Source organism: Elephas maximus, chromosome 12 (genome assembly GCF_024166365.1).
Source record: "Elephas maximus indicus isolate mEleMax1 chromosome 12, mEleMax1 primary haplotype, whole genome shotgun sequence".
Lineage (NCBI taxonomy): Eukaryota > Metazoa > Chordata > Mammalia > Proboscidea > Elephantidae > Elephas > Elephas maximus.
Window position 1 is genome coordinate 90,197,153 of NC_064830.1, and position 26,322 is coordinate 90,223,474.

The 26,322-nt window shown below is 51.6% G+C and overlaps 1 protein-coding gene across 2 annotated transcripts; it reads left to right on the top strand.

Annotated features, from left to right (window-relative positions):
* Positions 1-1,343: 1,343 nt before the first annotated feature.
* FBXL19 (F-box and leucine rich repeat protein 19) lies at positions 1,344-25,441 on the top strand. Of its 2 annotated transcripts, none has more exons than XM_049904451.1 (11): positions 1,344-1,689; positions 2,975-3,175; positions 4,618-4,761; positions 4,882-4,968; positions 5,063-5,281; positions 5,799-5,960; positions 7,100-7,611; positions 19,687-19,850; positions 19,941-20,102; positions 24,668-24,886; positions 24,988-25,441. In XM_049904451.1, exons 2-11 carry the CDS (start codon positions 2,999-3,001, stop codon positions 25,164-25,166), a joined length of 2,025 nt encoding a protein of 674 aa, XP_049760408.1. In that variant the 5' UTR covers positions 1,344-1,689; positions 2,975-2,998; the 3' UTR covers positions 25,167-25,441. The 2 variants fall into 2 exon arrangements, with proteins under 2 accessions (XP_049760408.1, XP_049760409.1); XM_049904452.1 differs by having other exon boundaries at positions 5,799-5,831.
* The last annotated feature ends 881 nt before the right edge of the window (positions 25,442-26,322 follow it).

The following is a 26,322-nucleotide window of genomic DNA, read 5'->3' on the forward strand; positions in this document are numbered from 1 at the left end:
CCTGTAGTCCATGCCCGGTTCCCCTTCCATTGTCTGCTGAACTTGAATAGAGGGGAGCCCGGAAGACTGCAACTCCCGTCATGCTTTGCTGTACTTGGTGGGGGAATTTTGATATTACAGGCGGGCGAGGTGCCCAAGGTGATAGAATGAAGCAACGGGGAGAGGCTAGGTAACCTACCATCTTTATGGTAGTCTCCGTATCCTCCTGGTTCTACTATTCTTAAGGAACACCAGAAGGCTAGAAAACTACTATTCCCATCGCACATCCTAAAAGATTGACTACTAGTCAGGTGTACGCCCCTCTTTCGCCATCTTGCTTGTAGTCCTCGTTTCTTTTCACCTTTCCATTGTTCCTGACTAGTAGAAATGGCAGCGGGAAGGCAGCAGTTGGACTGCGACTCCCGTCAGGTACCACACACGCGGAGGGTTGTGGACAGGAGGGCGTGTGAGTGCCTGGGAAGGAGGTCGGGTCGGCGGAGAAGACCATCTTGTTTGTAGTCATCATTACCGCTCCTTCTCTATGTTGTGCAATTGGGAGCCTCGGGGCAACCGGACTATAATTCCCGGCACCCTCGGCTCCCGGATTGGTACACCCTCCGTCATTTTGTTTGTAGTCCCCACTGACCCCAGCTTCCTATTCCCACGGTAGCACAAGGGTCCGCAGGACTACGACTTCCGTCGTGCCCTGCGCGTGCCCGTCCTGGACAGTGGAGGTGGTGTGGGAAGGAGGGGGCAGGGGGCGGGGTTCCTCTGGGAGAAGGAGGGAGTTAAGAGGAGGAGGAGTAGGGAAGGAGGAGGGAGGGGGGAGGAGAGGAGGAAGGAGGAAGGAGCTGAGGAGGGATGAGAGAGGCGGCCAGGGCCCCGGGCCGAAGCAGCGCAGGGCCGGGGGACCAGGGGGGTTGAGACACCCCAATTGCCCCCTCCCCCGTCCCCTGCCCTCCTCCATCCTTTCCTTTCATTCTCCTGCTTGAGGGGGGAGATTTATTCAAATTTTATTTAAATCCCTATATCCCGAGGGTCGCGCGCTGGGGGGAGGGGGAAGGGGCGGGGGCGCGCGCGGGCTAGGGGGCGGGGCCGGAGCGGCTTCCTTCATCCCCCTCCTCTCGCCCCGTAGCCGTAGGGCAGGGGGCCGCAGTCCAGGGGCGGGCCCAGGGGAGGGGGGCAGGTTACAACGACCCCCCCCTCCCCGGGAACCGGCGGTGGGCGGGGCTTGAACCCCGGAAACGGTGGGGGGCCCAGGCCTGGCTCTGGACCCTTGGGCAGTGGGGGCCGGGAAGGGGCCAGTTAAAGGGCCGGGGGCGCTCGGGAGAGGAGGGGCGGGGTGGGGGGAGGGGAGCTGGGACTCGGACCCCGGACTGATTGGGGCCCGGGCAGAAGCTGAGTACCCTGCGGCCGAGGAGCCCCCGCTGGCCTGGGGGGGCTGAGGGACTGAGCCCCCCGGAGCAGGACCTCCCCCTGGAAGGGCCGCGTCGCAGCCCGTGGGAGGGCCTCGCCCCCGGCGCCCCCCATCTCCACTCGCCGCCGTCCCGGCCTCCGCCGGAGGGAGGGGCCGAGCGCCCTTGGGGGGCCGTGGACCCCGGCGTTCTGAGTGTTCCACGCCCCGCGCCGCCCGGCCCCCCCGCCGCCGATGGCCGCCGACCCGCCGGGAGCTGCCGAGAAGGGAGAGATGGCTCCCGGGACACGTGTGAGGTGGGTTCAGGCGGCTCCTCCTCACCCCCGGTCCTGGGCAGCTCCCACTCCCATTCATCCTCAGCCCGGCCTCTCTACCTTCCCCGCCCCCAGCCTCACCTTCTCTTTGCTTTCAAGCGCTTTATCTCCAGCCCTCCTTCCTATTACCTTTCAACCCTGGGGAACTGGCCTTCCTTCCTAGACCCCTGCTACCCCTTGCAGACCCCACCCTCGCCTGCAGTCGCTGCCCTCCAGGTCCCTCCCCTGGAGCACTGAAGGGCCCCTTCCTCTCATGGATGGGTCTGGAAGTCCCCGAAAGAGGGAAGCTGGGGTAAGGCTCTGGCCAGGAAGAGACCCTCTAGGCCTGTTGAGTCCAAGTGTGGGATCTGGTTTCCATAGGAAGGGGAACCCAAGGGATTCTAGACAATTAGGGATGGAAAGAATTGAGCCCATCCTGAGCTTTATGGAGATGTCAGACTGGATTCTAGAATCCCCAGGAATCTGGGAGATTGCCCAGGCTGACCTGAGGTATCCAAGGGGAGGGTGTCTTGTGAGGAGCCAAAGTTTTGAGATCTTGGGCTGAGGAGGGACTCTGAAGAAGCATCTCAGTGGAATTTCAGAGTCCTGGGAAGTTGGGGGGTGGAGAGTGGATCTTTAAGGGCTTGTGTGGGGAGGGCAAGGATCCCGTTGGATCCGGTGATGGTATCTAGGTTTTGAGGTAAGAGAGACTGGTTGGGTTCTGCACTGGAGTAAAGTGAATTCTCTATGTGGGAGAGAGACAGGAGAGAGAGAGAAAGAAACAAAAGTGCAAAACTTCCACCCAGAAATTTCTGGGTATCGTGGAGGTAAATTTGGGGAATTGCAGGTTGGAGAGAGCCTGGGGCATACTGCATTCTGATAATAGAAAAGGTTGAGATATCTCTGAGATAATTCCACAGACAAGGACTCCCGGACCTTTCCAAGGAGCTTTGGTGTGGAGATGTCAGAGGAGAGGGCCCCAGTGCCCCTTCCTTCCCCCTAGGCTAGGGAAGAGGGCTCTGAGGAAGTGTTAGTGGAGGAGTGAGGTCAGGAAGCCAGTTCCCTGGGAGCCCTGGGAGCTGTTGTGGAGAGGGAGGCTTTGAGTAGAGGGAGTGGTCAGTCCTCCTGCCCCACCCCTCAGCAGGAGATGTTACCTCCTTGTTGCTTGTCCCCGTGGGTAGAAAGACGAGCTCTAGCTGCCTAGGAGTTGGAGGGGGGGAGCTGCCAGTAGCCCTCCAGGCCAGGTGCCCCAGTGGGCCCACCTGACCCTGCTACCATCTACCTACAGCCCTCGGCGTTGCTGACGCCCCCAATGTCGTCGAGCAGCCGGGGGCCGGGGGCCGGAGCGCGCCGACGCCGAACCCGCTGCCGCCGCTGCCGGGCCTGTGTGCGAACTGAGTGCGGGGACTGCCACTTTTGCCGAGACATGAAGAAGTTCGGGGGGCCCGGGCGCATGAAGCAGTCGTGCCTGCTCCGGCAGTGCACTGCCGTGAGTTCTGCCCCCACTGTGTTGGACACCCTTGGAACCTTGGGCACCCTTCCCCAGGTGGCATGAGTGTTTTTCTGGGGTGGCTTGGGACTGCTTCCCAGAGTGGATTGCATGGTTGCTATTTGTTCACTTATTTCCTTCATTCATTTCACTGGCTTGTTGAAAAATCCACCAGGCCCATCTTTGTACTCGGCTTCAAGCTGGGGGCAGTGATGCTAGGCTGCATAGAGGTATCTGATCCTTTCCTACCTTCACACTTTTCCCAATTTTCAGGGGTAGATGCGCATAGAAAGCTAAGGCTTTTCTGTATCCTTCCCCAGAGGCAATTGTGCACAAGAGCCCACTCCCACAGCTGGCTGCTATGAACAAGTCTTGCCTTTCCCTGGCCTCTTTCTTCACTGCTCAGGGTGGTCTTGGATTTGAGGCCACGCTCACCCTTCATGTGACCTTGAGCAAACTAGTTTGAGCCTTAGATGCCTTCTCTGTAAAATATTTCTTTTGTTGAGTTATAAAGGTTGAACAGTAGCGTGGGAAAAAATGTGCTTACTACAATGCTCAGCACACAGTAGGTATGAGAGAAATGTGGGTTTTCTCCCTGCCTTTCTCGTCCTTTGAACTTCTCAGGGTTCCAGAGAGTCGCCCTTCCCCATCAGCAATGTAGAGCCAGGTATATCCTGTATCACCCTCCCCACACCATTACCACTCTCTCTTCCTTCAGCTGCTCCTTCCAGGTGGGCCCCTTTGCCCTGTGGCCCCTCTCTTCTCTTCGTTTGTCTTCCAACCCTTGGCTCACTTTCCAATTTCTTCTATTCCTACCTGCTCCTTCTTTGAACTTGTCTCATGGTCTTTAGCATCTCCAACATGATTCCGTATTACCACTCTCCTCTCCAGTCACATGGTCTGAAGGTTGCTCCCATTTTTCCCAGAACTAGCCAGCTGCCTTTAGTGTTCCTGAGGGTCTCGCCAAAACTGTGTTCATCGTTGGGTCTTGAACAATCCTTGGGCTCTTTTCTGCCCATTGAGCAACCTCAGAATCGCCCCACGCTGCTGCTGTGCCCTCAGTACTCCTGTCGTATTTGGCCGTAGTCTCTCTCCTCAAAGCCAGCCCCACTTGCAGGATCACACAGCTATAATGATCACAACAGCGATAATTATTATGAGGCCCCGTAAGCATTATCTTATTCTTACAACAACCCTACAAGGGAAAAATTCTTTAACTCCATTTTACAGATGCAGAAACAGAGGCTTAAGGGAGATTAAATCAGTTGTTCAAGGTCACACAGCACAAAAGGAGCAGATTGAGGATTTGACCCAGTTTGGCCCATAGGTTCCAAATCACTTCCCAAGTCTTCCTTTTTATTCATCAGCTGGCCAGGGTCCCCAGAAGGAAGGGTCTCTCCCTGTTGCTTTCAGGGTTCCTGATGCCCCCTCTCCCCTAACAGCCCGTGCTCCCACACACAGCTGTGTGCCTCTTGTGTGGGGAGGCTGGGAAGGAGGACACGGTGGAGGGAGAGGAGGAGAAATTTGGTTTGAGCCTCATGGAGTGTACAATCTGCAACGAGATCGTCCACCCTGGCTGCCTGAAGGTGATAGCCCTGGGGACCCTGGAGTCGGGTGGAGCAGATTGTCAGGGAGCGAGGAGGTGGGCAGCACTGCATGGGGGTTTACTGGCACCCTACATCCACTCTCTGCCTTCTTGCCTACAGATGGGGAAGGCTGAGGGTGTCATCAATGCAGAGATCCCCAACTGTTGGGAGTGCCCTCGTTGTACCCAGGAAGGCCGGACCAGCAAGGTAGGAGCAGGGGTTGGGCTAGGTGTTGAGCTCTGGGAAGGCAGTGGGTTGAGGAGCTGTGCAGGACCTCACCCCCCCTTCTCCATCTCCCCAGGATTCTGGAGAGGGCCCGGGCCGCCGGAGGGCTGACAATGGCGAGGAGGGTGCCAGCCTGGGGAGTGGATGGAAGCTGACGGAGGAGCCGCCACTTCCACCACCCCCACCCAGGCGCAAGGGCCCCCTACCTGCTGGTCCCCCCCCAGAGGATGTGCCTGGGCCCCCCAAACGAAAGGAGAGGGAGGCAGGGAACGAGCCCCCCACCCCAAGGAAAAAGGTGAGCCAGAGAGCATGCGCATTAGGTCAGGCCAAAGAGATTCTGGGAATTGTAGTCTTTGCCCAGTTTGGGGGCGGGGGTGGGCCTGGGAGACAGTCTTCAGTGGGTCCCCAAGGGATTGTTGGGAGATGTAGTTCAGGCACTACTTGGGGCGGGGGGGGGGAGGATGGAGCATGCTCAGTGGAGAGGAGAAGTACAGGTGAGAGGGGAACTGGCACCAGGCCCAGAAGCTCTGGGAGCCCTGGGTGCTTTAGGGAGGAAAGAGAGAGCATGCTCAAATTAGCTGCTCCAGAGGAGGAGGGAGGGGCTAGAAAGGGCCTGAGGGGAGAGAAAGAAGAGATGGGAGCATGCTCAGTGAGACAAGACATTGGTTGCAAGGTGAGCATGCTTGGAGTTCTCCCTGGGATGGAGGCTTCTGGGATTTGTAGTCTAAGAGAAGGGCATGACTTCAGTTTTATGGGCAGTGAGGGGCTAATGGGGTCTCTCCCTTCCCCCATATGTCCTTCTTGGCCCATAGGTGAAAGGAGGCAGAGAGAGGCACCTGAAGAAGGTGGGTGGAGACGCCTGCCTTCTCCGAGGATCGGACCCAGGCGGCCCTGGCCTTCTGCCCCCCAGGGTTCTGAATCCGAGCCAGGCTTTCTCGTCTTGCCACCCTGGGCTCCCTCCCGAGAACTGGGAGGTGTGCCTGGGACCTCCTCCCTCTCCTTCCCCCCAGTCCTTTCCATTCCCCACCCTCCACCCTGGAGATAGAGATACATCCCTTCCTGCTCACTTTGTTCTGCTCTAGCCTCAGTCCCACCTGGTCACAAAGGGTGCCTGGACCCCTGGGAAGGGATAGAGGGGGAGAAGGGGTTGGAGCCAGGCTGTATGAGCCCCTGACTTCCCATGAGCCCTTGAGGTATCATCTGGCCCATTTGTCTCATCTTTCCAACCCTTCAAGGGGAAAGAACTGAGTTCAAGTCCCTGCCCATTTGCTGACTCCTTGTGTGGTTTTAACTTACCGGTTTTGAGCCTCAGTTTCATAATGCATAAAATGAGGATGAAGTTACCTATCTCTATTCTACAGAACTGTTTAAATCTTATGAGGTGATAAAAGTAAGGGAATTTCGTAAACCATAAAATTCTATACAGATTTGAGGAAAATGAGGTCCAGAGAAGTTAAGAGATTTGCCTAAAGTCACACAGCAGAGTCAAGATTCAGACATTATCTTGCCCTGACATGATAAACACAAGCTTTTGTCTAATTGTGTCTAAACTCTGCCTTACGCGTTTGTCACTTTGTAACGTTGGGTAAAAACCTAATGCTCTGAGCTTCAGTTTCCTCATGTCTGAGTGATCTGAGCTCCCATTACATTAGCGCGCTGTGAGAATGTAATCAGTTTGCGCGTGGGATGCGTTACATAGGGGCAGACAATCAGTTGTCCTCACGTTGTTGAATGTACGCTTAGCATCACGCAGTCATTTTATGTAAAGATGTGAAGCAGTGGTTTCCCAAGGTCATACAAAGGGTTGGTGGCCAAAGCAGTAAGCAAAACTAGGTTTCTAACGTCTTCATACCTTACTCTTTCTGGGAATTTATAAGCTATTGGAACCCATACAGCTTTTTATTTTACTCAGTATCCTCATGTTACAGATAAGGAAAATAAAGTCCAAAGGAGGAGCAGAGACTTGGCTAAGGTCGCACAGCAATCAGGAGCAGAACTAGGGCTGGAACTCAGGACTGTCCTTTGGGCTAGTCATTGCTTGGTGGCTTCTCAGGGCAGCGGGGTGGGAAAGTGTTGCCAGGCCCTAGAACAGCCTCACCCTGTCGCTCTACAGAAACCAAAGCCGCCTTTGGCCTCTGCTGAGGGCCCAGCGGTGCCGTCCCCATCACCACAGAGAGAGAAGCTGGAGCGCTTCAAGCGGATGTGCCAGCTCCTGGAGCGGGTGCCCGATACCTCCTCATCCTCTTCAGACTCGGACTCAGACTCGGACTCATCAGGCACATCGCTGAGTGAGGATGAGGCCCCTAGCGAGGCCCGAAACGGGCGACGGCCCGCCCGGGGCAGCTCAGGAGAAAAGGAGAACCGTGGGGGGCGGAGGGCTGTGCGCCCTGGCAGCGGGGGGCCCCTGCTCAGCTGGCCCCTTGGCCCTGCACCACCACCCCGGCCCCCACAGCTGGAACGGCATGTGGTACGGCCACCACCTCGAAGCCCTGAGCCTGACACACTGCCTTTGGCTGCTGGATCCGACCACCCTCTGCCCCGGGCCGCCTGGCTTCGTGTCTTCCAGCACCTCGGGCCCCGTGACCTGTGCATCTGCATGCGAGTCTGCCGGACTTGGAGCCGCTGGTGAGTGGCCTGGACAGACCGGGGTTTCATTGCCAGCATTCTTCACTTGCCACGTGAGCCGGTCTCTGATCTGATCTTCTAGGCCTTGGCGTTCTTAAGTTGACAGTTGCTGCTGTTAGGTGCCGTCGAGTCGATGCCGACTCACAGGAGTTCTGCAGGACAGAGTAGAACTCTCCCCCATATGGTTTCTAAGGAAAGGTTGGTGGATTCGAACTGCCAACCTTTTGGTTAGCACCCAAGTTCTTAACCACAGTTGTCTTATACTTGTGCGTATATGCATACGTATGTGCGTACACGTATATGTATATATATATGCGTATGCGTGCATGTGTACATATATGGTGTGATACTTTTGTGTTTACTACACGTAGGTTGCTTTCCATTTATGAGCTTATATAACCCTCACAATCTCACAGCAACTTTTTGAGGTAGTTACTGTTACTCCCTTTTTTAGATGAGGAAGCTGAGGCCCAAGGTCATGGGGAGAGGAAGTGGTAGAGCAGGGAATTTGAACCCAGGCTTTCTGGCTCCGGGTTCTTTCTTCTTAATAATAGCTATCACTTACAGAGTGTTTAGTATGTGCTGAGCATCGTGCTCAGCGCCGTCCGTGCGTCATCTCCCTGACTTTGCACACCCCCTTTTCCAAGGACAGTCTTATTCCATTTACACAGGAGAAAGCCCTCTGTTGGTGTGGCCCCTGCCCTCTCAGAGGCAGCCGTGCTTGGGCCACCTGACTCAGCTCAGAGCTTCTTCCTTCCCTGAAGCCATCACCGGGGCACTCTCTGCCCATCCTCCCCTCCTACCACTACTGCCCCCAGAACCTTGTTTGTTGAGAAATGTCGGTCACCCTCCCAAGCCACTTGTCTTCCTCTCTGATCCTACCCCAACAACTCCTCCTGGTGTCCATCCAGCTGCCATACCCTCAGTTCCCCTGGTAGAGCACAGAGAGGCCTCCTGCTTGTTGACAAGCTTTCATTCATTTATTCGTGTTCCTGGCCCCATCACTTGCTGAGTTGGGGCAGATACTATGTCTGTTTTACCTTAGTATCCCCAGCATGGGCAAGGGACAGTGTGGGTGCTCAGGAAACGTTTTCTTAAGGAGTAAATTCAAGCTCTTTCTCAGGCACCGACTAGACCAGGCATCATATTGAGCACTTTACAAATGTTGCCTGATTTGTTCCTCACAATAGCAGCCCTGTGAGGGGTTGAAGGACACTTGAAGTCACAGTGTAGCTTAGTGGCTGAACTTGGACTCTGCTTCTCTTCCTTTGGAATGAGGTCTGGAGCACTAATTCACGCCTTTTAGTCCCACACAGAGCCGAGAGAATGGGAGCGCAGGCTCTGGACGCAAATTGCTTCAGTCAAATCTTACTCTTCCACTGATAAGCTGTGTTCCATTGGGCCAGTTTCTTAACTTTCCCTGCTTCAGTTTCTTAATCTGTAAAACCAGGATAATCGAAGTATTCAATTCACAGTAGGCAGGAAGGGAACCCTGGTGGCACAACAGTTAAGCACTCAGCTGCTTACTGAAAGGTTGTTGGTTCAAACCCACCCAGTGGCCCTGTGGGAGAAAGACCTGGTCACCTCTTTCCCTAAAAGTTACAGCCTAGAGAACCCTATGGGGCAGTTCCACTCTGTCACGTGGGGTTGCTATGAGTCGAAATTGACTCCACTGTTACCTGACAACAGCAATATACATAAAAAACTGAGGACAGTAAGTGGGACATAGAAACTACTAAGTGCTTTAACTGTAGCCATTGTTATTCACTCATTTACAAGTATTTAATGAAAGCGCGGACAATTATGTGCTTATAACATAGTTCTGTGCCCTTGAAGAGCTCCCAGTCAATCTGCAACATAGAATCAAATTGTTACAGAAATTGCTGGGATTACTACCATGGCCTTGGTATTAGCTGAGGAAATGTTTGCTGAGGCCCCTTCAGCAAGGCCAGCTCGGTGTGGGGCATGTGGGATCCAGGATTAAAAAGCACCTAATTTCTGCGTCAAGGAGAGACTTGTGAATGGAAGTGGGAGAAGCAGAGAGGCTGGATTGCACGGTGGTTTCTACCTTGGGTCCTGGAGTCTGGCACCAGGGTTTCTTCAATCACAACAACTGAGCTTCCTGGTTGTCGGGGTGGATAGCTAGACTTTTCAAGGCCTCTGTTTTCTAATCTTTAGTTGTAGCTTCATATCACTACTCACCTTATGGGGGTTAAATGAGATGGTTCCTGCAAAGCACTTACTGCAGTGTCTGTAGAGTACTAAATACTCAATAAAAATGGTGGTTTTTGATAAAAAGGATGAGGGTAGGAGAGAGCAGGGGGCTCTGGGGGCACAGTGGGACCAGTCAGGAGGCTCTGTCAGGACTGGGCATGGAAGCAGAGGAGATAGGGATGGACAGGAGGGACTTGGGTTAAGAACTTTTTAAGAAGCAAAATGGCTTGTGTAAAAAGCGGTATGATGGCAATGTCAGTGTCAGACCTCCTCATCTTAACTTCACAAGGGAGAAGAATCAGGATCAGCAGCCCAGGGCTGGTTCCTGTGAGGCGGTGATCAGACGTACTTCCTCTCCAAACTTTTCACCAATTTTGACACCAGTCGTCCTTCTCACGGTGCCGTATACTTCTCTGCTGGGTTCAGTGATTCGTCACAGTGGCGACACACAACTCACAGACCGTACTCACAGTTATGGCATTTATTAGGAAAGTAACAGGTTACAATTCAGGATCAGGAATGACTCAGGATACGGTTCTTTGGTAAGGACAGCTTCTTGGCTGTGCCCACAGTCAGGCCTCTCCCTGGCCGTCAGACCTTTGGGCTTCTTGGGCTGGCCCAGCTTCTGCCCTGCTTGGGCAAATGTTAAAAGCTCTTTAGCTCTACCAGTAAGTGCCCAGAGACAATCCACTCTGCTAGTAAGCCTTGGCCCAAAGGTGTTCAGCTCTCTAGCTCCATGGGTTGGCAAGCTTAGCTCCACAGGCAAGTGCCTGGAGGCACCCTACTCCACCAGCAATCCTCCTGCTGAAGGCATTCAGGTCTCACTCCATGGGCCAGGGAGCCCACCCCACTGTCTCCTCCCAGTCTTCTAGTTCCACTGCTGCAGCTCTCTGCCATGCTTGCCGCCACTGCTTGTCTTCTTGCGCCGTCTCCGGTATCATAGCTCTGTCTTCTTGGGTCTAGGAGGTTCTCAGTGCAGGGACCCCATGTGCAAAGGACACGCTTCACTCCTATTTCTTCTTGGTGGTAGTGAGGTCCCCCTTTCTGCCCCTGGGATCGCTCATTTTAAGCCTAGCAGGATTGCGAACCTGACCCCAATCCCCTTGTTAGGGTTCCATACACATTAGGGTCCCACCCTCATAAGGGTGCCATGCACCTTACTTTATTGGCAAGCTGTCCAGTCCCCTTGGTGGGACATAAGCATCTTATTTGCATAATCCCACCCAATCATTTGGTGGGAGTTACAAGATCATGGCGAGGGAGGCCATATAAAAGTGATCCATTGTACCGCAGGCCACCCCCTGGCTTTTCTAGCCATGGTTCTTTCGTATTTGGAGGATAACTTCCCCCTCCCAATCATTTTACCAGTCCAAAACAGTTACTAACAATTATTCCTTCAGTAGAGCAGAGTCCTCAGGGTGAGGTTACTCAAGTACCAGCCATTCAGGTATGCTGCAGATATCCATCTGATCTGGTCAGGTTCTCCAAGTTATCTCGGCTTCACCCTTTCTGGTGCCTAATAAAATTTAGCTGAGAGAAGATTATTGTCTTGTTCGGAGTATCACGAGATACCAACATAGCAAAACCTTTAAGGGACTTTAGGTTTGTCCACTGTATTCCAGTCCAGCAGTACTTCCCCTTAGTCCACTTTTTCTCAGTTACAGCTTCTACAATTATGGTTTTTACAATTAGCCCCGTTAACATTTACAGCCGAATCGTATAATCCTATTAGCATCTTCCCCCACTCTCTCTTCCGCAGACCTATCAGGAAAAGAGGAGTCTGTTCAGTGGGAACCCTCCCTGTTCTCTTCGTTTTGAGTGTAAGCACACCCAGTAAATCATGTAAGCTGGCTACTTCGTGCTTTTACCTCCCTCCATTCTACATAGCCAATTTCTAAATTGCTCATCCCTATCAAACCAGTATGGAGCCCTGTTGCTGCAGTGGTTAAAGCTCTTGGCTGCTAACTGAAAGGTCAGCAGTTCGAACCTACCAGCTGCTCCACGGGAGAAAAATGTGGCACTCTGCTTCCATAAAGATTTACAGCCTTGGAAACCATATGGGGTAGTTCTACTCTGTATTGTAGGATTCCCGTGAGTCAAAATTGACTTGACAGTAGTAGGTTTGGATTTGGATCAAACCAGTAATCTGAGGAGACAAGCATGTTCCTTGATCTGAAGAATTTTCTGTTCTGGTTAGAACTTTGAGAATTTGCACCCAGAAGCAAAATCTAGTCTAGAGCTAGCCATCACATTGCAGCAGTCTACACCAGTTCATGGTATCAAGCATCTTTCTTTTCATTTGTTCAGGTTCTGGTCAGCTCATCCCTAGCCCCTGTGGGCTAGGTCAGTGGATACCAGCTGTAGACTTGGGAGTCCATATACCTCTCTGCACTTCAGGCCAGCCACTCCCTTCTCTGTCTCATCCCTAGCCCCCATGGGCTAGGTCAACGGGTACCAGTGAAACATGTCCAAATTCAGCCCATCTTTCATTGCTGTACCCACGGCCCACTTCATCTTGTGACCCCAAGTGGTCACCGCAAGCGAGCATACCAAACTCTGCTTACTGGCTCCCTTTAGCTTCCAGTTCTGAAAGGGGCTTCTTCTGATGAATACTGACTTTTCCTGCTTCAGTGCATCTAATGGCAAACCGCTTGCTCAAAATTCAAAACACAAAACTTTTTTTTTTCTCTGCAGGTCCTTCCTTCACATGTGAATTTCCTGCTTTTCCCAACAGTTCTGAGTGGGTCTGCATATCTTTTCAAATGCAAATTTCCTGACTGAAAGTTTTGAGTGGGGCTCAGGTTTTCCACCTCAACCCCCAATACTCTATACACAGGGATACTGCATTCAAACCAACAGCCTGTATTTCTTTTGGGCAAATCCTAGTTCCCCTTTTAGCATATTTAATCAAGTATTGGCTGAAGGCAGGGTTACGTGAGCTGTTACTTGTAACATCCAATATTAATTTTAAGCATACGTTTAGTTTTGTTTTACAGCACTAGGTAGGAGAAACATTCAGTATCCATAGTACATTCACATAAACACACAAACCTTTTTAAACATCTAGTCTTAATCTTTTGTTTTCTACCACATAACTATCTTCCCATTTATATGCATATGGCCTTGGGCTGGCTTCTGGCTGGGTGAAACCAGAAGGTTTTGGTCCCTTACCATCTCGTTTAACCTCCCAGGCTTTTACCCCAAGCCACTCCAGATGCAACTTTTCAGCTGCAGCATTAAATCTCTTACTTTCCTTTCACCCATTACCAATAACAACAACCAAAGTAACCATCTAAGAATCAAAAGTTTTACTTCCCGTGCCCCTTTTTTCTCTTACAAAATCCCATGCTTGTCTGAGTCTGGACCCCTTGCAACAAATCCCACTTCTGACACCAACGTAAAAGTGTGATGGCAGGGTCATACCTCCTTGTCTAACTTCACAAGTGGGAAGGAGAATCAAGATCAACAGCCCAAGGCTGATTGCTATGAGGTTGAGGTCATACATAACTCCTCTTTCCAGACTTTTTACCAGTTCTGACACCAGCCATCCCTTCTACAGCACTCTCTACTTCTCTACTGGGTTCAGTAATTCGTTGCAATGGCAACACAGAGCTCACAGACCATACTCAAAGTTATGGGGCTTATTAGGGAAGTAACAAATTATAAGTCAGAATCAGGAACAACTCAGGGTACAGTTCTTTGGTCAGGACAGCTCGGCTATGCCCACAGGCAGGCCTCTCTTTGGCCCTCAGGCCTCTTGGGCCAGCCTGGCCTCCGTCCGCCCTGCTCAGGCAAGTGTTAAAAAAGCTCTGTAGCTCCACCGATAAGTGCCCAGAGGCAACCCACCCTGCCAGTAAGCCTTGGCCCGAAGGTGCTCAGCTCTCCAGCTCTGTGGGTCAGCAAGCCTAGTTCCACCGGCAAGTGCCCAGAGGTACCCCATTCCACCAGCAAGCCTTCTGCCCAAAGGCTCTCATGTCTCTCACTCCATGGATCAGGAAGCTCATTGCAGCATCTCGTGGTTCATCTGCTTCCAGTTCTCTGCTGCAGTTGGCCATTGCCTCTCACCATCTTGCATCATCTCTGGTGTTATTGCTGTCTGTCTCCTGGGTCTAGAAGGTTCTTGGTGCAGGGACGCCAGGTCCAAAGGATGCACTCCGCTCCCATCTCTTCTTGATGATAGTGAGGTCCCCCCTTTCAGCCTCTGGGGTGGATCACTTTAAGCCTAGTGACCAATCGCCTATTTAGGATTCCATACGCCTTATTTGCATGGTGCCACCCCCACAAGAATGCCATGCCCCTCATTTGCATAGTCTCACCCAATCATTTGGTGGGAGTTCAACAAGAACATGGTAAGAAAGACCATATAAAAGTGATCCACTGCACCGCAGCTTGGATTTAGTGATTATCTGGGGTATGAAGGCAGCAGGGCAAGTCTTCAACTGAGTTTCTGGCCCAGGAGCCTGGGTGGGCAATAGCAGCATTCCCCAAGCTTAGAAATAACCAGGGCAGGAGCAGGTTCCAGGGGATAGTGAAGAGATCAGATTTTTACATGTATACACCAAATGGGCCTGTGGTCCAGTCAGGTAGAACTAGCAGGAGAGCAGCTGGATCTGTAGGTCTAATGCTTAAGAGAGAGAGAAAATTGGGAGTTCTCAACGTACAGACAGCAGCTTCAAGAAAGAGGGCAGAGGACAGAATGTGGTATGAGTTGGAGAAAGAGCAGCCAGAGAATTGAAGGAGATCCTGGGTCAAGGGGTATCCTAAAGACAAGACAGATTGAGGAAAAAGTAAACGATGAAGAAGGTCAAATGTTGGCAAGAGGGTAAGGGAGATCAAGGATCAAGAAGTGGCAGTTAGCTTTTGCTGCAAGGAGGTAATTGATATCTTTGGCTGTGTTTCATGGGGATGATGGGTCCAAAGCCAGATTGCAGTGAGTTGAGGAAGGAATTACCTCAGGATGTCAGCTCTAAGGCAGGGACTATTTGTTTCTTTGCTGCTGTGTCCTAGGACAGTGCCTGGGATACGTTAGGTACTAAAAAACTGTTCATTGATAAAATGAAGGAATGAAAGTGAGGAAACCGGGATAGAGTATGGGAAAGAGATGAAGGGTGGAGCTAGAGAGAAGTTTGTAGGTGGGAGAGCAGGAAGTTGCAGGCTTTCCTGTCTGGTGGCTTTCATCTTCTCTTGGAACCAGGAGGCAAAAATGATCTCCTGAGAGGGAGGGAGAGAGGGCAGTCAGGTTGCGGGGAGGAGTGGAATGGTTGAGTTGCAGGGTTGGGGCTTTTGAGGTTGTGGGCAGAGAGGGTGGAAAGGAAAGGACTAGAACACAGGGTCAGGGCTAGTTGGGGTTTAGTGAAGGCCCAGAGGTGAATAGATGGAGGACAGTGGTAGCACCAGGAAGTCCAGAGAGCCCTGAGAGGGAAGAACTGGCTGTGGTCAGGGCCCAGGAGGCTGTGAGCCTTGCAGGCAGCAGTTTGGACTGGCCCATCTCTGCGTCCCCAGAGGGTCTTTACGAGAGGGAGGTTTAGGATTTTAGAGGTGAACTTAGTGTGATGGCTTGATCACCTAGGTGGCTGGAGTTCAGGAGAAGGTGAAAGGGAACTGGGGGGCTGTGCCTTTGGACATCAAGCCCTGCCTTCCCAGAATGATGGCATACCTTGGCCTCTTAAGAGTTCTTCCTGCCTTTTGCCTCAGTGTCTTTTCCCAGCGAAGATAGAGCCTGTTCGTGCTCCCTGTTGCCCTCACAGTGAAGTCCCATAATCCTGTTAGACATTTGTTAGACTTTGCCCCACTGACCGTGTTAGGCACTTTGCCTATAATAGCTCTTCATCTTCACAGCAACCCTTTGAAGTAGGTGCTTTCACCCACTTTTATGCTTTGGAAAATGGAGGCCCAGGGAGGGTAAGTGACTTACCTAAGGTCACCCAAAGCACAGAGGTGGCAGAGCTGGAATTCAGATCCCCACACTCTCACTCCTCACCTCTGGACACTGGGCCAGGACAGGCCATGGTCTGGCATTCTGGCCCTTCTTGATGTGGCATCCCCACCCCAGCCTCCTCTACAGCCTGAACCCTCCAGCCTCTTCCTCACTTAGATCTTGGGCTCTCCACTGGTTTGGTTTAAGCCCTGGCTCTGTTACCACTTAGTAGTTGTGGGAGCTTGAATAAGCTTCTTAAACTCGCTGGGACTCATTTTCCTTAATTATAAAAAGGGGATGATAGTATATATCTAAAAGTATTTATTTTCTAGGGCTGTGAGGTTAAATACTTTATGCACAGAATACCACCTGGCACATTGTAAACACCCAATAAGCATTAGTTATTAGTGCTGTAGTCATCATCATCATCACCATTATTCTCATTATTACAGGGAATTCCCCTTTGCTCCTGCTGCTCAGGGTTCCCAAACCAAAACTAAACCCACTGCTGTCAAGTCAATTCCAACTCATAGCCACCCTATAGGATTTCCAAGGCTGTAAATCTTTACGGAAGCAGATGGCTGCATCTTTCTCCCATAGAGCCGCTGGTGGTTTCAAATCACCAACCTTTGGGTTAGCAGTCGATCACTTCACCCACCGTACCACCAGGGCTCCTTTGAGCTTCCCAGAGCTCTCATTTTCACTCTCTTCTCTGGGCCTGGACACAGGTGTTCCCTGTCTGAAATACACATCCTCTTCCTCTCCTGGCCCAGATAACTAATGCTTTCCTCAAACTCTCAGTTCAGGCATTTTCCCCCTGCCCTGCAAGGCTCCCCTGCCCCAGCTCCCACTCTGGGTTCCTGTGGTCCTCACGCTGATGTTTATCATGACCCTTATTTCCCTAGTTACTACGGGCTGTCTGTGTCTCCCCTGATTGTGTGGCAAGAACCCCAGCCCTCTTATCTTTGCCTGCCCAGTGCCCAGGATGCCAGGCACTTGGTATCATTAGGGCCTTCAATGACTGTTGCCCGTCACGCTGAGGTTTAATCCCAGGCCTGGTCATACAGTGGGAAAGGGACTGAATAGCTTCAGCCAAGAAAGGGCCAGGGGAGACTTCCTGTAAGAGGAGGTACTGGAGCTGAGCCTTGAAGAATCTGGATTGGTTGGCATTTCTGGAAGAGGCACAGTATGTGCCAAAACATGTTGGCACTAGTTAGCATTGTGAGTCTGCAGGAGAGCAGGCTGTTTGGCCTGGCTGTTGTGGAGAAACACGAGTTGAGGCCTGTGGGGTGCCTTCAGAGGGAGGGATTCCCTCCTGCTTGTTGAGGATCCAGAGGGTTTCAAGGAGGTGGTGGCATTTGAGCTGGGACTCAAGGCTGGGTCAGAGTGGACAGGGAAAGGTTTTGGATGGTACAGGGTTTATAAAAGAGAGAGAAAGTGGCAAGACCTAGGGGCAGAAGCTGGGTTGAAGGTAGGTTGTTTTTTTCCTTTTCTTTTTTAGAATTGGAGAGACTAGCATATGTTTGTTGGTTGAGTAGAAGGAACCAGGAGAGGCTGGAATGCCAGAAGAGGGGAAAATGGCAGCAGGGGACAGGGTGAGAGGGAGGCAGGAGGGTTAGAGTTGTTGGGGTTGAAGCCTTAGTGCCTTATCTCCTGCATTCCCTAAAGTGTCACACCGGGGCTGTGTATTATGCCTGGTAATTTTAAAAGACACAAAAACATGGCTTCATCCTTCTGTTAATTTTGAAAAGGAAGTCTCTCTTTTGGGTACTATTGTATCTTTAACACCTAATACTTGTTTAAGAAACCCTGGTGGCACAGTAGTGAAGCACTCGGTTGCTAACCCAAAGGTTGATGGTTTGAACGTACCAGTGGCTCCATGGGGGAAGACCTGGCAATCTTCTCCTGTAAAGATTACAGCTTAGGAAACTATGGGGCAGTTCTACTCTGTCATATAAGGTCACCATGAGTCGGAATCCATTCAGTGACACACAGCAACAACACTTGTTTATCTCTCTGTTTAACGCAAATAGTCTTTAGGCACTAACCTAAAGCTACAGCTATGAGTGGCTAGGATTTAATAATTCTTGTCTGTTTTTATTATGTTTATTTATTGTGGTAAAAAATTTGTGTAGAACACAACATTTGCCAATTTTACATTTTTCATGTGTACAATTTAGTGACATCAGTTATATTAATCATGTTGTGCAACCATCACCAGTATCTGTCGCCACATTTTCCATCACTGTCAACATTGTGTTTATTTTGAAGGTTAACTTGTACTTATGTGAAACAATACTGGTTTTAAGCAAAAAGAGGTCATGAATTTGAAGATAAGTGCATGTTATGCAGATAAGTAGACAGAAAATGAGTGGAGTTTAGGAATCACTGTTCGTGCCCAAGATTTCTTGAAGGGAAAGCTCTTCAGAATCACAGGCGGGCAGAAGGGAGTTGGGAAGCAAGGTCACCCCTGTTGGATCTAATAGTCATCCAGCCCAGTGGGAATCTTCTGATTGGCCTTGAGAACTACTGCAGTAGAAGAGCATTTCTCAAACTGGGTCCATAGGAATTTTTGTGTACCACCAAGTGTTAATAGATTTACCTTGGAAGGGATGGGGAAGGGTTCCCTGGCAAAACATGTTTGGGAAATGTTTCTCTAGTTCCTTGTGCACCATGGAATATTCAAGGCTCTGGGAAGTGCCAGGGTCAGGAAACCTGTTTATTTGGGCCTCTTTTGTCTTTGTACTTTCAATACTTGGAACCTACCAGATCGTCCATAAACATTGGTTAAATGAATGAATGAAAAGCTATAAATGAGGTGTGTTGAGGGGGTGCTCAGGATATGCTTCAGGTAGTTCACACTGGGTTGGAACCATTCGTTCATTCATGCAACGGATGTGCAACAAATAATTGTATTATGCACTGGGTTGTGTGTTAGGTACCGAGAATACAGAAGTACAAAAAGACAGACAGACCTGCCCTTGTGGCACTTACGTTCTAGTTGAAGAGACAAAACAAAGAGAGAAAATATTAGGGCTGTAAGTCAAGCCTGGAAACCCTGATGGTGTAGTGTTTAAGTGCTACGGCTGCTAACCAAAAGGTCAGCAGTTCGAATTCACCAGGCACTCCTTAGAAACTCTACGGGGCAGATCTCCTCTGTCCTATAGGGTCGCTATGAGTTAGAATCAACTTAACAGCAGTGGGTTTGGTTTTGGCTTGGTAAGTCAAGCCTTGGACAGCTGGCTAGCAAGATGGGGGAAATGTACATCAAGGACAGAGATTAGTAGAAGAGATGAGAAATGCCCATGAGCCACCATAACTTAGCAAGGGAGGAATTGAGAAGCCCAAGGTGGAGGGCAGGGCTACTGACAGATCCCTTTGGTGTTACATCAAATGCAGTGTGTAGGGTGTTCGTATATTTGGCAAAATGCTTTATAAGCTGTAAGGCCCGCAAACTATAATTATCTCATTTGATCTTATAGCAGCCCAGCGGGACAGGCAGAGTCTGGATCATTATCTTCATTTTATAAACGGGGACTCTGAGGCTCAGGGAGAGGAATAGACTTGCCCAGGGTCTTGCATCCACGTGGTGATGGAGTTTGGTCCCACACTCAGGGGGGCTCTGGGCCCAGGGCTATGAGCTTCTTGCTACCACGCTATGTGGGCCAGGAGAGAGCTGAGCTGAACCATTGGAGTACGGAGAGGATTGTGGGGTCCCTGAGAACTGAGGGGAAACCCTGGTGGTATAGTGGTTAAGTGCTGTGGCTGCTAACCAAAAGGTCGGCATTTCAGATCCACCAGGCGCTCCATGGAAGATCTATGGGGAAGCTCTGCTCTGTCTTATAGGGTCACTGTGAGTCGAAATCGGAAACGGCAGTGGGTTTGGGTTTTTGGTTTTTGAGAGCTGAGGACTGAAGTCTCTGTCTCCACCTTGTGGCCATCAGGTGCTATGACAAGCGTCTGTGGCCTCGAATGGACCTGAGCAGGCGGAAGTCACTGACTCCGCCCATGCTCAGTGGTGTGGTTCGGCGCCAGCCCCGTGCCCTGGACCTCAGCTGGACAGGTGTCTCCAAGAAGCAGCTCATGTGGCTTCTGAACCGACTGCAAGGTAGGATGGCGTGGGCAGGTGGGGCAAGGTGGGCAGAGGCATGGATCTGGGACAGAGCCCTCCCAGTACCGGCTTGCTGACCCCTCCCAGGCCTGCAGGAGCTGGTGCTCTCTGGCTGCTCCTGGCTCTCCGTCTCTGCCCTGGGCTCAGCTCCACTGCCAGCCCTGAGGCTCCTGGACCTCCGCTGGATCGAGGATGTTAAAGACTCCCAGCTCCGCGAGCTGCTGCTGCCTCCAACTGACACCAAACCAGGTGCGGCCTCAGCTTGCTCGTTGGCAGGATGGGTTGGGGGAGGGGTGGGTATGAGAGTCTCTTTTGATTTGCACCGAGTGTCCAAATATTTGAAGAAAGGAAAGAACACATGAACATGAATAGGAGGGCCTGGTGGTATAGTGGTTAAGTGCTCAGCCGCTAACTGAAAGGTCGGTGGTTCTCACTCACCCAGCGGCTCTGCGGGAGAAAGATGTGGTAGTCTGCTTCTGTAAAGATTACAGCGCTGGAAACCCTATGGGGGCAGTTCCATCCTGTCCTGTAGGGTCACTGTGAGTCAGAGTTGACTTGACATCAGTAGTTTTTGGTTGGCTTGTTTCTCGTTCATTCATTCACTCACTTGCTGTGTGTTAGGCCTTGTGAGAGGAGCCCTCCAGGGGGAAAGATAACTATGTAATGAAACACAAAATAGGAGGATGAAAATGAATCTCAGGAGAAGCCAGGGCCAGGGCGATAGTGGGTGTGAGTGACGCTGGCCAGGTGTGGTGGCGCTGCTGGAGAGCTTCCTCCAAAGTGGGCAGCGGTGGTTGCTGGGAGAGAACACAGGCTCAGTGTGGCTGGTCTGTTCAGTTTTTCCAGAGAAACCAGAAACCTGGATTTTTCTGTGAAATCTGGTTTTTAAATGATGAGAATTAATTCTGATTCTTTAAAAATTCATGTGTGGACTAAAGAAAAATAGCGCTGAGCCATGCATTTGGCCTGTGATCCCTTGCCCTGAGTGAAAGGCTAACACTCTTCCTAAGAGACTGCAACAGAAGTAGGGAGCCAGTGGATTTGGGAGGTTAGATGGGGGTTAGTGGTGTTGGCTCCTAAGTCAGAGCAGCCGCCTCTTCCCCATGGGAAAAAAACAGCTTGTGCCAAGGTCTGGCAAGTGTGAGGTGTAATGAGCAGTTTGGTGTGGGGCTTGAGGCCCATATGCTGAGGCTGGTCACCTTAGGGATCCTAGGAAGGTGAATATGGAGGCCTAGAAGAGGGGGAACTGAGACGAAATGCTCACAGTATCCTCTCTACCCCCCACCAGTCTGTTCTCTACCCTGGAGCCAGGGAAATCATCCAGAAGGGCAATCTGACCATGTTACTGGTGTGCTCTAACCCCTGTGGCTCCCCAGCACTCTTAGATAAAGATCAGTATTTTTCCATGGCCACTGAGGCACGGCATGGGCTGGTTGCCACTGACTCTAGGTGCATCTCAAGCTATGCCTGCCTTTTGGCCTCCTTGCCAAGCTCGCTTCAGCCCCAGGGCCTTTGCTGGACCCTCTTTGCGTGGAATGCCCTATCTTCCTTCACCTAACTAGCACCTAATCATCTTTCAGGCCTCAGTTTAAATGCCTCTTCCTTCTAGAAACCCTCTCTTATCCCCCATGGAGATCTGAGTCCCTTTCAGTGTACCCAGGTACCCCACCCAGCTTGTCACTGTATGATTGTGAAATGATCTGATTAATACCTGTTTCCTCCCACTGGGATATGTGTGTGTGTTGAAAATATACACACCAAAACACTTGCCAGTGCAACAACTTCCGCAATCCCCACTGGGTTTGTAAGCTCCTTGAGGGCAAGGACTCCTGTCTGTTTACCACTGTTCCCCAGGACCTTCCTCAGTGGTGTGTTCAGCAAATGCGTGTTGAATGAATAAATTGAACAAACAAGCAGTAGGGATCGGAGGGAGAGATCTATTTTAAGGAAAGAAGATTTCCTAAAGGCGATTTGCTGGGCTCTGAAATAAGGGAGTAAAAGAATCTTCCTTTTTAAAGTTCTTTCACAGCCATGCTGTCTTCTCCCCACCCCCAGCCCCTTCATAGAAGCCCTGGGAGAAGAGTAGAGAAGCAAGTAGAATTCTTCTGATTTTCCCAGAGGAATTGAGTAACTGCTGTAAGTCATACAGGCATAGCCAGGCCAAACACTCACCCCTTGCTTAGTCTTACTGTAATCAGACTGAGCCAGGAAGATGTGGGCAAGGGGTGAGTTGGGGTGGGCAGTAGGGGCGGTGTGTTCCATAAGCCGAGAAAGGGCTGGCGGGCTGGCTGGCTGGCGGGCTGGCTGGCTGGCTGGCTGGCTGACAGACTCCACTTCCTGCCTGAATTCATTTTGGTTTAGGCTCCTTTATCAGGCCTGGGCCAGCAGCTTGCAAAGATGAGCCTTGCGGGCCCTCAAGCCTTATTGTGCAGTTTGGCACTCCTATACCCACCTTTCTTGTCTTGGCTGCCTGGCTCCAAGCAGCATTCCTGGAGTAAAGCATGAAGTTCTTATCGTTCCCTGAGTAATCACCCTTTCTCCTTCCTTGATTTTGCCCCTGGCGTATTTCTCTCTCACTTATCTATATGTTCAAATTCTTGAAGGCCCAGTTGCAATACTGCCACCTCAGGGAAATCCTCACTAATGCCCACATCCTCCCTGCGCAATCCGGAAGTGACCTTTCTTCTGCTCTCCTCTAATGGCTCAAGGTTGAGGATGTCTGTAGCAGTACCCCCCTTCCAAGCTCTCAGTTCCTCAAAGATGGGGTAGGTGGAATTCAGGACTTGCAAAGTAAAGTGCCCACAGAGGTGGCCTGGCAGATAACAGAAGTGATATGCTGGTGTAGGACATTAGGGAGTGGCACCCAGCAACCTAGCTCCAGCCAATCATTAATACCCCAGTGATGCCAGATCTTAGGATTTTTCAAGGTGAAGCTCAATACCTGAATTTTCTTTCTAAAAATACCCTTTTTTAATTACGGTAAAATACATAGAATGTTTGCCATTGTGTACAAGTCAGTGAAAAACGTCCTTTTTAAATGTCAGTAATTTAAGAATAAATTTAGCACCACGCAGTCTTCATAAAACACTTTTGTAGGCTGGATTCATGAGTTTGTGACATCTGATCTAGTTTATCTCAGGGCTAGAGGCAGTACCTGGGAGGCAGAGAGCATTGTGGTAAGAGCTTGGACTTAGAGTCACCAGACCTGGGTTTCCTTGCTCTGTTACTTCATAGTCATGTGCTCTTACACAGATTGTTTAATGATTTGAGCCTCAGTTTTCTCATCTGTAAACAGGAATAGTGATCAGAGAGCTTGCTTCCTAAGGCTGTGGTTCTTAGCTCTGGTTTCTAGACCGGAAGCATCAACAACACTGGAGAACTTGTTAGAAAAGTAAACCCGAAGGCCCCAACCTAAACCTACCTAAACTCTGGGGGTGTGGCAGCAATCCATTTTAACCAGCCTTCCAGGTGATACTGCAGCCTCTCTAGTTTGAGAACCACTGGCACAGGGACCATTGGTCACTTAGCCTGGTGGCTGGCCCACAGCCAGTATTCCATTAATGGTAGCTGGTGTATCATAGGAGCCCTGGTGGCGCAGTGGTTAAGAGCTCACCTGCTGGCCAAAAAGACAGCAGTTCAGATCCACCAGCCACTGCTTGGAAACCCTGTGGGGCAGTTCTACTCTGTCCTATACGGTCGCTGTAAGTCGGAATCAACTTGACAGCAGTGGGTTTGGTATGGGCTTTTTGGGGCACCGTAGGCAAGAACAACTTTTTAAAATACGCGAATGTGGTAGATCAATAAAAGATAAGACATGCAGACTGTGTGCATCGGGGGCAGAGAACAAGGGTGTGACTCTTCTACCTTGGAGACACGGGGGAAGAGGGGGCCTCTGAAATCAGACCTGAACACCAGGGACACTGGCCAGGCAGAGCGTTGAGCCCAGATGGTCACAGGCAGAGCCTCTCGGGGCGGGATCAGTTGTGGAGTTTGGCTCCAGTGTTTGGGTTGAAGGAAAAGAGTTAGGAGCTGAGACAGGGACAAGACCCTGTAGGAATTGTTCTAGCAAGGAGATCATGGGTTTATATGAGGTGCCCTCAGAGAGTTCTTAGCAGAGGAAGGATATTGTCCTCTTTGTGTTTGCGAACAGCTCTTCTCGGATGCCAGGAGAGACTGGAGTGGGTGAGGAGGCTGGGGCAGGGTTCAGACAAGACTGGTGTTGACCCAGAGTGGTGACCAGGGGGAATGGAGAGAAAGAGATCTAAATGGTGACTTTATTAATCACGGGGAGAGAGGGAAGATGAAGAGCCTGGGATGGTAATCCCTGTAGGGAAGTCATTTGTTGGATGACTGAATGAATATTAATTGAGCAATTGCTGGGGATATAGCAACGAACAAGACAGAATGAAGTATGAACAAAAAGTACAGCCTTCATGAAACCACCATTCTAGTAGGGGAAGAAAGATTAATTTAAAAAATGAATATAAAATATGTCAAATAGTGAAAGAAGGGAAAAAAAGAATGCAGGGAAGGGTAGGAGCATGTGAAATGTTACTGTTTCAACAGTAATCATGGGAAGCCTCACTGAGGGGCCATGTGAGCAATGGACAGATGAGGCGAGGGAGTAGGTCCTGTGGGTGTCTGGGCTAAGAGCAAGCCAGGCAGAGGGTGCAGCAAGTTGAGGCTCCCATCCAGCAGGGAGTAGGTTCAGTGGGAATGGTGAGGAATATGAGTGTGGAGACATAGCTAGTCTGGATGCTTGGGCGCAGGGAAGGGAGTGGCCAGGAGTGCTGACCTCTCATCTGTATGCCCAGGCCAAACGGAGAGCCGTGGGCGGCTGCAGGGAGTGGCAGAGCTGCGCCTGGCAGGCCTGGAGCTGACTGATGCCTCCTTGCGGCTCCTGCTGCGCCATGCACCCCAGCTGAGTGCCCTGGACCTAAGCCACTGCGCCCATGTCGGGGACCCCAGTGTCCACCTCCTCACAGCCCCCACCTCCCCGCTCCGCGAGACCCTCGTGCACCTCAATCTCGCTGGTAAGTGCGGTCCCTTTTGTCCTGCTAGCCTCTTGGTCCCATGGCCAGTTCCTGTCTCCTACTCACCTACCCGGTCTCAGCTGCCACCACCCCATCCTCAGGTTGCCACCGCCTCACGGACCACTGCCTCCCGCTGTTCCGTCGCTGCCCACGCCTACGCCGCCTAGACCTGCGCTCCTGCCGCCAGCTCTCACCTGAAGCTTGTGCCCGGCTGGCAGCCGCCGGGCCCCCAGGCCCCTTCCGCTGCCCAGAGGAAAAGCTCCTTCTCAAGGACAGCTAGTTGGGTGCCCCCCCACCTTCCCCCAGGACTCATCAGGAGCCTGGACCTCTGGCTTTCATTTCACCCCCTGCCAGGAGGCCAGGTTACCCACCTCATGACTTGGAATTCCTGAGCTTTATGGCTTGGGATTTCTGCCCAGGGACTAGAGCCAGCCTCCCCCTCTCTTCCCCCTGCACTGATATCTCTGGGGGTCTCTCCTTCCTAACTCCTCCCCCTTCCACCTACTTCATTGTCCATCCCCTGGGGGGAGTGGGTCAGAGGTACTGGGGGGTTGCTGAGCCAAAGGGATGGTGGGAGGGGGGTTAAGGTGCAAGTTTGGGGGGGGAGTGGGGAAGGGTATCTGCACACAGGATACTGGGAGCCAGGGGGCTGGGGGAGGTGGAGGATGGGCTGGGGGGAGGGGGGCAGAAAGCAGACCATCAAGGGTTCAGGGAACAAAGACCAGATACTTGGAATTGGGGGTGGGTGGGGGGCCAAAAAGGGAAACCAGAGGAGCGATTGGGGATCCAGGTGTCAGAGGTAGGGGAGTTCCAGGAGCCAGGGGAAAGCCAGGACTGAGTGGGGCGCAGGGGTACAAGAGCAGGTGTGGCGCTAGTAGTGCCCCCTCACGGGGGTCACTCCCCGCCTTTCCCCCTCCCCAGATTTCAGTTCCTTTCCCCCAACCCTGACTCCTTGAACGTCACTGACAATGGCAGCTATTGTGAGGAGTGGGGGCTGCAGGCCCTGTTCAGCACGGCCCAGGGGAGTGGCGAGGGTTGCTCCAGCCCCCTGCCTGCCTCCCTGCACAATACTTGAACATTCATCTGTACTGAAGTGTTACTTGAACCGGGGGAACCTCGGACCTGGGGGAGCTGGAGTGTGAGGGGATGGGGCCAGTTTGAACTCTTGACTGGTCCGGTGGGCACCCAGTTTGGACTGGGCCACCAGGCTCTCTTTTGCTTTGCTGTATTGAGTAGCTCCACCCCTCTTGACCTGAGGGGGGGGCGGTGCCAGTCCTAGGATGGGGAAGATGGGACTCCTCCAGCGTGGCTCTGCCCACTCTTTCATCGTCATGGAAACTTGTACCCATTTGCCCAGGGAACTGCCACTCCTGGTTGCCATGGAAATAGCAGCCAATGGACACCTCCCAATGCCAGTGCTAAAGCTGGAAATGGCC

What these genes read in the sequence shown, in the direction of transcription:
- FBXL19 (XM_049904451.1), top strand. Translation starts at nt 2,999, where the DNA reads ATGTCGTCGAGCAGCCGGGGGCCGGGGGCCGGAGCGCGCCGACGCCGA. An exon ending in TGCTCCGGCAGTGCACTGCC is followed by an intron (nt 3,176 to 4,617) that starts GTGAGTTCTGCC and finishes CTCCCCTAACAG; the next exon opens with CCCGTGCTCCCACACACAGC. An exon ending in TCCACCCTGGCTGCCTGAAG is followed by an intron (nt 4,762 to 4,881) that starts GTGATAGCCCTG and finishes TCTTGCCTACAG; the next exon opens with ATGGGGAAGGCTGAGGGTGT.